Source organism: Etheostoma cragini, chromosome 9, assembly GCF_013103735.1.
Source record: "Etheostoma cragini isolate CJK2018 chromosome 9, CSU_Ecrag_1.0, whole genome shotgun sequence".
In the NCBI taxonomy this organism is placed as follows: domain Eukaryota; kingdom Metazoa; phylum Chordata; class Actinopteri; order Perciformes; family Percidae; genus Etheostoma; species Etheostoma cragini.
In genome coordinates this window covers 22,663,616-22,679,417 of record NC_048415.1, presented here as the reverse complement: position 1 = coordinate 22,679,417, position 15,802 = coordinate 22,663,616, and the positions used below count along the sequence as shown (strand labels likewise).

Sequence of the window (15,802 nt, the reverse complement as noted above, 5' to 3'; positions counted from 1 at the left end):
TAGCCAAAGTCCTGACCTGAATCCTATTGAGATGTTGTGGTATGACCTTAAAAAGGCCGTTCATGCTCTAAAACCCTCCAATGTAACTGAATTAGGACAATTCTGCAAAGATGAGTGGGCCAAAATTCCTCCAGAATGCTGTAAAAGCCTCATTGCACGTTATCGCAAACGCTTGGTTGCAGTTGTTGCTGCTAAGGGGGGCCCAACCAGTTATTAGGTTTAGGGGGCAATCACTTTTTCACACAGGGCCATGATGGTTTGGATTTTTTTTCACCTTTAATAATAAACACCTTCATTTACAAATTGCATTTTGTGTTTACTTGTGTTGTCCTTGACTATTGTTTAAATTGGTTTGATGTTCCGAAACACTTAAGTGTGACAAACATGCAAAGGAACAGGAAATGAGGAAGGGGGCAAACACTTTTTCACACCACTGTATTACCATGTGATGATGATCTGCTGATGGAGGAATTTCTGTTACGCTGACTTACCCATCCTTTAATCTTCTTATTGTGAATTATATCGTGTGATCATTGATTGCCCTTAAACACACCAATGTTCCACTTACTCATTTGTCTACATTGTTAATTACTCGTTGGCATCGCATACATAAATAAAACGACTTTTCACAGGTAACTAGCGTGCACCTGGCTACACAGTGTCTATTCTTTACCACTGCGTCAGGTGCCATTGTCTTCATTTAGCCTGGAGATCATCTTCCACCGTGTGTCTGCGTGGCTTCAGACACACAACATTTGACTCATGATGCACCCACTCCTTTCCGACAGTGAATCAGTTTTTCCGGGTTGTGCAGTTGATTCATTGGGAACCAGTCGGGGACTGTTAACAGCCACACAGCCATGGTGAACATGCATGTGTTGTTGTTTGGGGATGTTCTTCCTCTTTATTTGGTATTTTGGTTCTGTCTTGTCTCCTTGTGCTTGTCTCCTAGTTTCCTCCCTGGTCTTGAGTTTTAGTTTCTTTTTTTGTGTTCCTTTGTCAGCGTCTGTATGTTCTGTTTCCAGTTTTATTTTGATAGTGTGGTTTTCTGTGCTGTCTTTTCTTTAGTTTTACTTCCTTTGTTTTCCCGCTCTTGTGATTACCTGATGTGTTCCACATGTTTCCCAGCCTCTCGTTATCTTTTTACCCAGTGGATTTAGTGTCTGTGCTCCCATTGTCTCTTGTCAGATTGTTCGTTTGTTCGTTGTTTGTTTGTTCGTTTGCTCCAGTCAGCTTTGGATGCTTTCCTGCAATCACGATTTCCTTGTCAGTTATTCCCTGTCTCTGTGCTCCTGTTTTGTTGTTCCTGTTATTTTTTGGGTTTTCCTTTCCTCTTGGACTGTTTTTTAATTTTTGGGTTTTGGACTTTGTTTATTTTTTTGCATTTTTGGATCCCTTTTTGTGTTCCCTTGTTTTGTGAATAAATCCTCATATGAACTCTTTCCTGCCTGCCTAATCTCTGCTTTTGGGTCCTCAAATCCTTGGAGCATAACAGCATGTTTTACTCAGATCAATGTCCTAAATGTTCTGTTGGCCTAAATGTAAAAACAGTGAGGGCCAGGGATCAGAGTCTAAGGAAGGGTTAGAGGTTGCACAGTGTACAAGAGATGCAAATTGTATTTATAACTTTGTATTTAATGTGTATTCTCTGTTGGGTTGCATTTTAAATGTTCTTACAAAGGAATTTTCCCCAGTGGGGGGGGGGGGGGGGGGGGGGGGGGGGGGGGGGGGGGGGGGGGTACTCCCATTGTGTGTTGTAATGATCCTGAGGTTCTTTGTTCTACTACCCAATCGGACGAGTTGGGGTAACCATTCGCGAGAGTTGTGGGGGACACCCTAGATCAATATCGAGTACAGCTCCTTTAACAAATTGCAAGTTAAGAATTTTGACAATGACATTTTCTTTTCAAAAGGGGTGATTGTGTTCAGTCAATACCTGCATGCCTTTGGCCATCCAGCCACATAATGTTGAGTTTGTTGCAAGTAGTCTAAGAGGTTTGCTTCATCTTCTCTCAGTAATAGCCTTAAAATTAGAGGACGATGCCCTGATTTATGTGGAAAACTTAAAGGGGTGGGGGCACATTCCATGACTGCTGTAGGCAGGAAGTTTGGGAATCTCCATGGAAATTAATGCAACACACAGAGCTCCAGTTATTTTTCCGAGTATTTTGCACAGGCTTTTAGTGCAAAATGGGTTCCAAAGCCTCCAAAAGGAGACAATGATTAGTTGCCAATTGTCCCCTCTATTGCTGCCAGACACATTGATTTACTCACTTTATGATACAAATGGTGCACGGCTTTGAAATTATAATAACTGTAGAGGCAAGATGAAGAAAAGAAAACTAAACAAAAGACAACATGGGAAGAATTCACATTATTTCACATTACTCGATCCCCTGTGACCGATGCTGGGGCCAAGTGAGAACCATTCGGTTGCTGGGAGTCAAAGTGGTGAAATCATCATGAGAAATGCAACAGTTCTGACAATAATCAGTCATTCCTGCAGGACTCCAGATGTGTGTGTGGAATGCACACATACGTATGATTCTTTTTTTTCTTTAATGACACTTGAGCATCCTCAGGAATGAGTCTCCCCCTGGAAAACAGTTCAAACTTGGCCCCGAGTCACGTCATCCTAACCTTTCACCTACAGATGCCCCTTACATCTCTCAAAGTTTGGTGGGGCGCTCTTGTCTCCCATGTATGGACATCAGTGACAGGATGAAATCTGAAATGTCATCTGTCTGAGCACAAACAGGACCAAAATAATGGTATATCACAGACCCAAGGTGCTACATGTGTCCCAGCTGAAAAGAAGGCATTTAGCAGAGGGAGATTTATTATTGCTGCCCGTCTGAGCTGAGAAAAGTGGCACTCAGCTACAACAAGTAAAAGCAGCTGGAAGAAAATGTGTGGCATCTATGGAATGCCATCCCAAGCTCTCCAGGGGGAACAAGGAAGGCAAAAATATTTACATTAAAAGGTTAAGTTTACAGAGGAATCTTTGTTTAACAGCTGCATTTGCTCCTTGGAAATCTACTAACAGATCATACACATTACCAAGAAGCAATGTCAAATGTGACATGCTCATATAAATATATTCTCAAAATGTATGCTTTGTCGCACTCAACAGTTCATATTGTGAGTCTGAGTATGTCTGAAATTTTGCATTGTGAAAGGAGATCTTCTATTTCTGAGACTTGCTGACATTTCGAGTACATGTGCTCAGGATCTGGTGTAAAGACAAAAGTACAACTCACAGCACAACGCTACGGGTGTTTGTCAGCCTTTTCTCGAGGAACAATAAAAAACAGACTATGAGGACAGACGAGGGGTAAATGCCATGAAGGTATGTGTTCATGGTTAAAAAAATATAACCAAACATGTAGGCTTGATCCGGAGTACTTAGTTAAAAGGTTATGGAACATTAGCTGTAAGACAAAAAGATGGAGCTCTTGATTTACGGAGTCCATCCCTCTGAAGAAATATTCTCGTTGGAATATATAAGGTTTCCTCTAATGTGACAGTGTTGTCAGAGGAGGCCAAGGTTATGTCCCAGCAAAAGATAACGATAATGGGCTCTCACAAACCTGAACTTCATAAAATCAAATTACTACTTTCAGTTTTCAGACAGGATTTTTTTTATTAACTCCGAGTAATGCTGCAGTCAAGTGTTCTAGAGTTTCATTTTCACTAGAACTGTACGTCACCAAAATAAAACCAGTGCAACACAATGAAACAGAACACCTTTTCTCAGACATATATTAGGAATTTTAATCTATTATAGTGAAATGTTAAGGCATACATATAAATGTTCACAGCAACATCAAAACAGATCAACCAGCTGAAGCACGGCCCCTTCAACAGGACCTTCTGTATTTGTCATCGGTTTTAACTTAAACGTAGAGTACATCTTTGGTACCAGAAAAAAAATTAAATTAATGCAAGAAAAAAACAAAACAATATATATTAACAAATAGTCATACATGTAAACACATTCCAAAAAAAGGTGAAGTAGCTATTAACTCAAACTGACACACCGCATTGACCAGCAAGCGCATTGTGAGAGGCAATATGATGAAAAAGCTTGAAGTGGAATACCAGTCAAATATGAGAATTCATGCAACTTGGGACGTCCAACACTACTCCTGTTGATGATGTTGTCAAGGTGAAACCTGACAATGCAGGAATTCAAAACTGAAGGATAATATATTAGCTTCGGGGCATTTCCCTCTAAAGGAGTAGAACAAATCTAAGTTGTGTACATTCTAGTTAAATACCACACACAGTCCTGGAAAACAGGAGTCTACATTCAGCAGTGCTCAGTAATCCTACACTATGCAGGGAGAAATAAATAGAAGATTCCATGTTAAGGACATAGTCCACATAGAAATGTGAGATACTTAAGCAGTGGAGAAAACACAGCTGAATATAACACAGTGATGGGGACAACAAATAGAGTAGCAAATGCAGGCCAATTATAGTTGACCATTTTTATGCTCGTGGTAGAACCAGCTACGACGACTAAGAAGAAATAACCTGTGGAGAATGCGTGCCATTTTAACAAGGGCGAGGGTCAGACTTTAGATAGCCTTTTTCTTTAACGGGAGCATTCCCTCAGCGCGGGAATGTGAGAAGATTAGCTCCAGTGTGTCAGCGGAGGGGAGCGAAATGCTGGACCGTCGCCATCGGAGGCCCCGAATATTAACCCGGGATCTGGAAAATTAGACCCCCCGTGAAAACACTGTCAATCCTCGCAGGCTTTAAGAAGAGGGAAACCAGCAGACGTTCTGCTGGCTCTGCATTCAAAGTTTCTAAATGTTATTCGGAGCTGTGAGCAGGGCCCCAAAAGTATTTTAAAGAGAGGCAACTGTCGACTTATATTTGAGTCGTTCTTTTAAACAGAATAATCCCCCAACATGGCATTAAAACAAAGAGAATGTTCATTTATAAATATCCTTATTACATTCAAAGGGGACAATAATAGGATTGACAAAGGAAATTTTAAATAAACCAAACAAAATAAAGAAGCGCTTAATCCAGGCAAGTGAGTATAACTGTATATAATTTAAGTGGAGAAGAGCAAGGTGAATAATCGTTGTTCTACTCTTCCCCCAAACGTAAAAGGTAACATCACAAAATGAGCATCACTTATAAATATAAATACAATACATAAGTAAAAAAGTAACAAACACAACCAGTGTATATGCACAGCCAGCAGCCCAGGTCCTATCACAATGCAGAATATGGTCCAGGTACCTTGGAGAATTCTGACTCATGAGGCGTTTGTGAACTGTCCATTAGAAGGAAAGCTCAGCTCTCCTCTCCAAACTGTGCCACATCTTGGACTCTGCATGTTGGTGTAGGTGAACACCTCGGCCAAATGTCACTGGCTGTCACTGTACAGTCATATCAGCTGTGGGGAGCCCTTAAATGAGGATTTCAACCACTTCTCCATCTGAGCTGTTGATGCTCTTGAATGTCTTGAGTGGCGCCTTAGGCTCCGCCGAGGTGTCTGCAGTGAAGATAAAATTAGCAGATTAGGAAAACAACCTTGGTATGCTAAAGCAAATACAGTTATTAGTATCACCAGTACATCCCTAGTCTGTACTAATCCATGGTCTGGTTGCACTTTAAATAGTGGTCAAATAGAACAAAGATCACAAGACCGGCTGCCTGTTAAAAGGAACAGAGCAGTAGTTTGGGTGTCAAATGCTTAACAACAGAATAAACCCACCAGTGGTAGCTCTTGACATCGTCTCAGATGTCGTCAGCATTCCAGGCTCTGCTGGGAGCTCTTCCTCCTCCGGGACCTCGTCACTTTGGGTACTGGAGTCTCGGCTCGGGGCCCCGGGTCCAACGCTGGGTTGCGGCTGCAGCGCAGCAGCACCTGTCTGGTCATCTGAGAGACTCTTTCCTACAAATGCAGACAAAGAGAGGAGGCTGCTTAATTACCTGCTTGCATCCACATTCACACACCACTGAACATCTACCCTGCATAGTTCTTCCCAGGACTATTCTGGATCGGACTATTCTGGACCGAGAGATGATATGCATTCCAATTTTAACACTTTAGTTTTGTCCATTTTAGGGACACAAATGGGTTGTCTCCAGACCAGTCTGCCAGCCAGTCCTGACCAGTCTGCCAGTTGTCGCTTAATGTTGCTTAAACATGTGTCATTACAGATTCTAAATTCTTCCGTGTTGCATGAAGCATGGGGGCAACCATCTTGTACTCACCTTTACACTCTGTGCTGCTGGCCACAGTGTTGATAGAGGGGACGGACCTGGCGAGACGAAGCCCCTGTCTCTCCAGTCTGCCCTGCTCCCATCTGGAGCGTTGCTGGATTACTTTGATCACAGCATCCTTCTCCAGGAGCTGAGCATGAAGTGCATGGATCCTAAACATATGGAGACACCATTCCATCACACATCCAAACCAAAGAAGCAGGCATGGGCTAGAATGTAACAGGGATGTAGAAAGTTGTTTACCGGTTCTCCATCTCCTGATGTCTATGACTCGCCAAAGGCAGGTCTTCATTAAAACTGTTGTTTGGTGAATGTCGAGGTGAATGATTGATGATGGTTGTATCTCTGTGAAGTAAATAGAGGACTGTAAAAAAACATCCATAGACTTCAATGCATTTTAATTAAAAGACTTCTTCCTCCTTGCTGTATTTCTTCCTGTTGTGTCGTACCTCTGTGTGGCAGCAGTAGCAGCTGCATCCATTGCAAACTGCCTCATGGTGCTCTCCTCCAGGTACTTTTGCTCCCACTTAGTGATGTCTGCCTCCAGGGCCAGAATACGCTCCTCCTTCTCCCTCAGCTGCTGCAGCTGCAGGGTGGAGCTCAGTCCTGAAGCCATGGGATCAGCTGCCTGTCTCTGAGACTGAGATAATAGACAACCAGTGCTAAAATTAGAAAACACACACTTTTTTTTAAACGAACAGTTTGAAATTTTGGGAAATGAGCTTAGTGGTTTTCTTGGTGAGAGTCAGGTGAGAACTATCTGCACACTGCTGGTTGGCTAAGCTTAGTGTAAAAACTGAAAGACTGGCTCTGTCCACAGAAAAGGAACGAGCACCTCAAAGTGTTTTTTATTGGAATAAAACAAAGAAGATGTCATGTGAACATTTGAGATGGTGTAAAGGTGCTGGCAGGATCATTTGCCCCACTTTTGAACACAACCATATTGGCTGTTTCCCCAAGCTTTCAGGATTTAAGCTATCAACACCCAGCTAGCTTCATTCTTAGCATAAAGACCTGAGAGGGGTATCAATCAATCAATCAACATTTATTCATATAGCACTTTACAGCAACCAACAGGTGTCCAAAGCTCTTTACATCAACCAAGAATATACTAACACAACATTTAATAAAAGACAAGAAAAAAATAAAAATCAATATTCATATTTAAATCTCGACAACAAAGCAGATAAGCACATGTTCCAAAATGCTGAATTATTCTTTTTAGTTAGACACAAAAGAAACAAGTGGATGTGTGTACTTCCTGGCCTCACCTGTTGTGCCCTGAGGCTTTTCAGTTCTTGCTCCAGTCGCGTCCGCAGCCGCAGCTCGAGCGCCTCCCTCTTCTCACACGCCGCCTGCAGCTGAGCCAGCGCGCTCTGCAGCCGCTCTACCTTCTCTACGTACGCTCTCTTCCTCTGCAGTTCTTCCTCCAGCTGCCGGTTGCGGGCCTGGGTGGAGGCCAGGGCCTGCTCAAGCAGCTCCCGTCTCCGTTGGCCCTCCTCCCCGGAGACGCGCAGGTGCTGTATCTGCCTCTCCAGCTGTTCACGCTCCCGCTGCTGCTCTTCATCTAAGACACAGGAAGGGGACAAAATAGGTCAATAAAAGATGGTAAAGTGTGATTAAGCACCGAGAATCGGTTCCAACTTGAAGGTGTTTCAAAGGGTTTTTAATTTGAATCGTTTGAAAGATTTGATTACACATCCGATCATCGGTTCCGATCATCACGCTGGTTTTGGTTTCCGTAGCGACCACCGTATTTCCAGGCGCTTGTAATGCTGTAAATCAGCAATGATTCACAACAAAACTTTCCGGGGCAACCTTTAGCCCCCCCAGTAGAGCATGTGCGCCATGTAGGCTGAGTCCTTTGTAGTGTCCTGGGTTTGAGTCCGACCTGCGGGCCTTTGTTGCGTGTCACCCCCATCTCTCTCCCACCTAACTGTCTATCCACTGTCACTATCAAATACAGGGAAAAGCCCGAAAAAATTGTCTTTTGTGTCAAAACTATAAATCAATCACTTTTGAATCCAAACTATGCCAAACCCTTGTATAGAGTAAAGGTGGCAGGATCATGAAACGTATGAGGTGGGGACTTATTATCCCATTTACCCCGGGACAGTAGCAGCCTTGTGAAAGAGGTCAAATGAATGCTAAAGTAGCGTTCACCGACACTGATGAAGTGACTAGTGATGAGTCAGTCAAGCGGCTGCATAAGGAGGACTGGAACCTGAGCCAACAAGAGACATTCACACACAGCCATCAAGGCATGGGATCCAACGACACATCATTTGTCATCAGGTCCTCTAAAATCAACATGACGCAATTTTTTTGTATTCCCAACTTGTATATATTCAAACATTTGTTCTTGTATTTTATCCTATTATTATTTCATGTATATTGTATGTATGTATATCGTATTCTAGTATTACGTTTAAATTTACATTCTGTGATCTGTGACTGATATTTTGCTGCTGTAAGAATATAATTTCCCATTTTATTGGGATCAATAAATATCTATCTATCTATCTATCTATCTATCTATCTATCTATCTATCTGTGTGCTGTACTGTCAACTTACATCAACATCAAAATAATCTCATTTACTAATTCAAATCTCGTCCATGTTTTACTAAAAAACCTTAAGACAGAAAAGCCAGTTCATCTGTTGTGCCACTTTTATAAAAGAGGGTTGATTACACAACACGAGTGCATGCCTGTTGAGGGAATGCAGACTTCCTCTTATCCACTTACGCACACAGGCATAGCTTTGTACTGGGAAAAGCTCTGGAATGCTTCTAGGGAAGTGAAGTAAACAAGCAGCCTGAAACCTAATTAAAGTGGTCCCTGTGACCAAAATAACAAAACGTGACACATCCCACTATTGTAATTTTACACATAATGTATAGTGGCTTTGCTCCTGTTGTTCTAAGATAACTATGTCCAGGAAAAGCAGATGGACTTTGTAGGTCTTGGCCTTATGGCTCACACATGGCTGGGTAAAATACCCAGAAAAGTAGGATTGTCATCCCAGGAGGGTAATGTTTACCTGAATAGGATGGCTGATTATGTAGCTGAAGCAAAGTAAAAAGTCAAGGTATTTGTCAGAAAAACCACCAATGTATTAAATCCAAAATGGTATTCGGCAACTAAAAAGATGAGTAATCTGGGCTTAGTTGGGTGTACTCGACAGCACATCCTTGCACAGAACACAACAGAAAAAAAGTAAAGAAATATTCACATCTGGCCAATCATGTTTAAACCGTGAGGCATGCCCCAACAAGTAGAGCGAGCTGGCCAGGGGTCATCTGGACGCCCTGGAGTCCCAGACTTATTAGTTCCCCTTGAGGAGGGAAGTCAGCAGTGATGCAAAACTGAGTATGGGGGAGGCCTGAAAAATCCCTGGAATCCAGACCACATTTACAACAGCTATGAAAAACAGCTTATGTCTAAGTGTCAACTCTTGACATTACAGATGGAGCCGTTTGTGTCCCGTTAGCCAGGCAACAGCAGTGCAGGAAGAAGCCAATCCCTGCCAAACCGAGTCCCTGCCATGGGTAAGAGCCACACAGGGCAGTGGGATTTGTGAAGTTGTCCTAATCATTTCTGTCAGAAGAAAGACTTACTTTGCTCCAGCAGTTTAACGAAGACATGCTGCCTCTGGTCTGAACACTGGGCCTCCTTGGCTGCTCGCTGTTTGGTTGCTGAGTCAAGCTGATCTACACAGAGATTAACATACAAAACATGGCGGTTACACATGTTGGGGGACATTTAAAAGCAGGACCAACAGATGAATGAGCAGCATATACCTCTCAGGTCTCTGTTAAAGTCATGCATCCTCTTAATCTCGGCCTCTAGTTTGTTCCTCATGGTTTTCTCCAGAGATTCCCTCTTGGCAGAGCCTTTCATCAGAATCTCATAAGCTTCAGATATCCTTTGGATCTCCAACTCCAACTGGAAAGAAAATGATGATCAGTCTCTGGGAGAGGCATTCCCATTCATGTGTACTTATGTTTATGCTAATATCAATGAGACCAATGAGTCATCTTTAACAAATGCTGAAGCTTTTTTTTACTACTAACAGACAAATGGCTTTTTAAGAATTTGTGCGATGGAACAGTGGGAATTAACATTCCTATGTGAGCACTTGTGGTCCCAGGTGTCAAGGCATTTATTTCCTTTCATGGCAATATGCCAGCATGTTTGAAAGACAAAGGGGGTGGGATGTGTTGGAAGCATTCCAGAGGCTGGGAGGAGGAGAAGTCTACCAACATCTAACTTGTAGAGCACATTGTTGAAACGTTGCTGCTCCATGAAGTGAACCAACCACTGGGACTTCTCTCCTTTACTGCCAGACAACTTATCACCTTGACATGTACTGACATGAGAAGTATTGTTTTACGATTTTCACACCCACTATGCGTTCATCACACCACATTCTCCTCTCACCTTCTGAAGCCTGGCAGCCTTCTCGACGTAGACCTCCAGCTCCTTCCTGAGCCGCTCATTGTCCCGCATCAACACGACGTTCTGAGCAGAGTAATCGCTGGAGGCTGCAGGGATGCTGTTGTGAGCCACCTGGGACTGAGCAGACACGTACCTGCCAAGGAGAGACATGAGTAATCCATTACAACACTGGTGAAAACCACAGGGCCTTGGAAATACTGAATGAAAGGAGTGTCTGAAGCCGTTTACTTGGCCGCATTTGATCTGATACTGAAATCACAACTCCATAGTGTGCTTTAGAGCGGCAAAGGTTAATAGATTCGTTGATTTGTTAAGTCTATTGAATTAATCACCAACTATTTTGATAATAGTCATTTTTAAAGAAAAATTCCAGTTTCCTAATATTTCCTAGTTTCTTCACTTCAATCCTATGTGTCAGTAAACTGAATATCTTTAAGTTGTGGACAAGACATTTGAGGACGTCATCTTGGGCTTTGGGAAAAATTGATCAACATTATTTTACCATGAACTGACATTGTATAGACCAAACAACTAATTGACTATTCAAGAAAATAATTACTCAACGTTGATGATAGTGTCCTCTATCTTTTGTGATTACCTGTGATGCTGTGAGTAGAGGGGGGGGGGAGGGTCTCTGTAGAACTGTCCGTGATCCTGGGAGTGGCTGAGCATGTATCCAGGAAGTCTGGCAAACAGAGGATAGTCTGGGGGCGGCCCCCGCTGGTCGGCATGCTGTTGGGCTGCTTGCCTGTTAGGTGCCACAGCATTTGTAATATTATTATACAGCTGTGGGTAGCTGTGGGAGGGGCTCATAGCCAGGGCCGTGTCTCTGGGGCCATTCCTCTCCAGAGATAGCTGCATGAGCCTGTCACTGAGGGAGCGAGTATGCTCCCTTTTCAGATCCCACTGTCCCTCACTGTGGCTCCCAATTATGTCCATGTTGTGCTCTTGCTGCTCCTTCTGGGAGATCCGGTACTGGGAGTGGGCCTTTGCCTCCTCATAGGTGGGCAGCTCTTCTCCATGGAGCTGGTACAGATGACACACCTGGCTCTCAGAGTGCAGGCAGTCCCCCTGGTGCTCCTGGCCTTGAGGCTCCTGTCGTGTTGACATCTGGATGAACTGGGACTCCTCCTGAGTCAGGCTCTCTAGAGAGGAGCGAGGACTGCCTGTGCCCCCACCGCCGCTGCTGCTGCCTCCACGCAGGGCCTGCTGCTGGATAGCCAGAAGTGTGCGAGTGTCCGTCAGGTTCCCGTAGCGAAGCTGTTCTTGGATGAGACGGTGCAGGACCGTTCCGGATGAGCCTTCAGCGGTTCTCATTTCAGTCCGTAGGGAATGAGTGGGGAAAAGGTGCAGGCGGTTTGGGGTACTTCACAAATCACAAATCTAAAGGAAATAAATAGTATTGATCACATTGGGCATTTGAATCTCATCAGCTTAGCATCAGTATTTTTGTAGGGTTTGTCCAACTCCGTTGTCCATCACAATCATTTTTAATGGTAGTATTTCAGCTGGGAGCCACAAGCAGAAGCCAACATTCAAGTGAATGAGCTGGAAATACCCCTGCCAGTGATGTCAGTGCAGATCCAGTTTTATTGCCCGCACACTTAAAAGCATAACTTTCTGCAGACAGACAGAAGCGAAATACTAATCCAGTTCCAGTAAACATCCCAGACAACCCACGGACTTACACAAACGACAAGAGACTGGTTTCCCAATGTGACATGAAATGCAGTGATGTTGGCCATGCCACAGAACTATGAGCCTACAGGAACGCTGCTGGAACGTCCAAAACTCTTCTCTAAAAGCATTGTGGGAATTTATGCTATAAAATTCTACTGAGAGGCTTTAAATCAAACACAAACGCAACTTTGTGATTTATTAAATGTCCAATGTTTGTGTATCTTTAGAAATCAGGATCCAGTTCAGTAAATGTGGTCCTCTTCACTATAATATAAATACATATATGGGACTATTCCACCAGGACTCAGCTTGAAACAAAACGTGAAAAGTCCCATAATAAATCCACACATACAGCATGAACACAGCGCCATGCACAACATTCACGCCCACGGGACTTGTAGTCCTCAGGCACCAGCGACAACCGACGGAAACTTACCGAATTATGGTCTCATCACATAGGAAATGTCACAGAATGCTGCGCTAAAATCAACAAGGTCCACAACTTTCCGCGGGCTCCTTCCATACGTGTGCGTGCACGCCGACGGGCAGCAGCAGACTGAGCCGTGCCGAGCCGAGCGAGCCGACCAATAAATAACTGAGGGCCGATTGTTCTGTGGCTGGAATGACTGGAATGTAAAGGCTCCAAGTCCCTGTGGGATCAAAAGCAGAACACAGGGGGGAGCAGGAAGGCGGGGGCCAGTGGGAGGAGAAAGGGGGAAGGAGGAGGAGGAGGGGGGGGGGGGGGGGGGGGGGGGGGGGGGGGGGGGGGGGGGGGGGGGGGGGTCTCAGCTGGCTGCTTGTCTCATGTTAAAGAGCTGTGTTGTTGTGTTGTAGTTGGAGGAATTGGAAGTTCCTGAAGATGGAGTCCCTGGTATTGTAAGGGCTGCAAGAGATCAAAAAAGAGAGAACAAGAAAAGATCATGTAATCATTAATAACTTGCTGTCATAAAGTTGTATTGAAATAGAATAGCAAGACGTATGATACTGAATAAGGATTTCTGTGTTTTACAATAAATTAATAAAAGAGCCGTGGGAAGTGCTGTTGTCTACACAGTGTCTATCTCTCATAGATTGATAGTGGAGACATGTAGTAACATGGTAACGGAGCCCCTACAGTCATTTGGGTTCGGAGAGAAAAACATTTGAGAAGCTGAAAACTTGCTTGACATTTCTGCTTGGTAAATGTCCAGAAAGAACACTTGATGAAAACAAAATGATTTTCAAAATTGTTGGTGATCAATGTTCTGTAGGTTGACTCATCCGATAACTGACTGATAATTGGCACTAACAATGATAAAAAAAGATGTGATACTGAACCGAGACCTCATCATAATTTGTGTTGATTAAAGCGGAATTGTATTGCATGGTGGATCTTGCTGCTTTACATGATGTAGACTACAGACGCCGTTGTATTATAACTACTACCGTGAGGCAGTGATGAAAAAGTACTTTCATATAATTGAGACACAGATTACACATTATTTCAGCCTTTTGATTGCATGTGCCTGGTAAATATTTAAGCCATGGCCCGTGCCAGTTAATTGCAGAGTGTGTGTCTGTGTGTGGACACGGAGGGAGAGGGGCGGGTGCGAGGCACGCTGCCTGCCAGCTGTCCGTGGACTGAAATCCCCTTCCCATCCTTTAATAAGAGCTCTGAGAGATGCATTGTTCTCCCCCAAAGAGCAGACATGACGGGGGCAGCCCTGCCATCTGCTGGTCTCCCCTCCACCACTAGCACCAGCTATATGCTTCATTCACACCCACACACATGTATGTAGATGGGGACCATGGGATCAGCTGGCAGTGGGGGTTGGGTGCCCGTATTGGACAGTAATGGCATTGATTGGACTTTATTTTTTATTTTTTCAGTAAATTGAATCTAATCTAATCCAAATATTGGACTTTCTTTTTGGATGAAAAGGTTCATCCTAATGGTGGTTGAGGTTGTTGGGTGTAAACAAGTCTCCCCTTGTTCAGGCCGTGCAGTCTGTCAACAGAAAACCTGCAGTTTCCTTGATCTCCAACACTCACAGGCAAACGTCCACATGGCAATTTGCATGGCAGTTGAAGTCAACAGTTGGTAAAGAATGCTGATCACATCCGCAACAGATAAGAATCTACCGGTTTTGCCATTTCATGATTCATCTGGGTTGACAAGATAAGGAAGAGCGTTGTGAAAATTGTGTTGTTGCACTATGTAGCATTTCATCAGGATTACAGTGTTCTGCAGTGGTTTTCCAACCTTTCTGGTCCGAGGTACCCCCACAGCCCTGTCAGATGAATTTACATACCCCCATATATATATAATTTAAAGTGGATATTGTTAATTTTTTTCACACAAGTGAACTGTCAGTTAAGGTTGGTTTGGTCTGCAATCATACTAATCCACCTAAACCTAAACTGACACAAAGTAGACCCAAGCTCCATTTCATAAAATGTTCTCCCATCTGATAGGATTGTTCCTTTTAGAGGTTTTATTACAGAAAGTGGATGATAACCATTAGACATTCTGTCATTGTGGATGGGATTATAGTGAAATGTATTATTACTCTTTTTGCTGGGGACCCCCTGGAACAAAACTATTCATTTTAAGATTTAATATAGCTGCAGAAAAAATGCAGTTCATACAACTTATTTCTATAATTAAACTACTGTATACAGCGGTATCAGCCACAATGGGCCACATTCGTTACACGTCAGCCCTGACATCATTCAGTCCAGTTCGGTGGACCTCAGGTAGTCTCTGTGATGAACTGTCATCGTCCAGCCAAAGAAAGAGGAGATACACAGAGCACCATGACACACTCATTTTATTTGCACCATGGAAACATGTGCCATCAATACATAGTTTGTGTGTGGTGTGGATGATCATTTAGGGAGAGTATTATTCAAGTGTATGTGAACACTGTTAATTAAATGTCAAAATACTTTCTTGCTGTTCTGTCAAAACATGATTTTACATCATGGTTCAAAAGAAATAAAGAACAGAAGGTAATTACTTGTCTCCGAAAGGAATAGTTGTCATTTTGCATTTTGCTTTCTTGCAGAAAGTTAGACACAAAGACAGTGATCGTGCACAACATACCAAAACATGCAATAGTTCCCTTTGCAGCAAAAACAAAGTACCTTCACCCAGGAAACGCCTGCTCTTTAGGAGTGTTTTGATCCAAACTACAATCTTTTTCCTAAACTTAACTAGTCGTTTCAGTGCCTAAGCTCAACTGTGGCATGACGCTAACTTTTTCTGGTAAACTCCACTACCAGGGCCCCTGAAAGGAGCGTCATCTACAGGCACCGCAAGCCTGCTCACAGTCACGTATTTGCAGCTTAACACCTGCTGCTGGTAGCGGGTGTCCTGGAGCTCTGTAGAGACTAAATACAACCAGCAACTGCTGCTGGTAGCCGGGGTCCC

General features: G+C 43.5%; 1 protein-coding gene across 1 annotated transcript; it reads right to left on the bottom strand.

Annotated features, from left to right (window-relative positions):
* Window positions 1-3,753: 3,753 nt before the first annotated feature.
* On the bottom strand, window positions 3,754-13,063 carry amotl2a (angiomotin like 2a). The gene is made up of 11 exons (XM_034880417.1): window positions 12,827-13,063; window positions 11,309-12,093; window positions 10,693-10,843; window positions 10,053-10,197; window positions 9,870-9,962; window positions 7,521-7,816; window positions 6,699-6,889; window positions 6,493-6,594; window positions 6,241-6,401; window positions 5,738-5,917; window positions 3,754-5,515 (listed from the first exon to the last, which is right to left on the bottom strand). Exons 2-11 carry the CDS (start codon window positions 12,025-12,027, stop codon window positions 5,430-5,432), a joined length of 2,124 nt encoding a protein of 707 aa, XP_034736308.1. The 5' UTR covers window positions 12,028-12,093; window positions 12,827-13,063; the 3' UTR covers window positions 3,754-5,429.
* Between the last annotated feature and the right edge of the window lie 2,739 nt (window positions 13,064-15,802).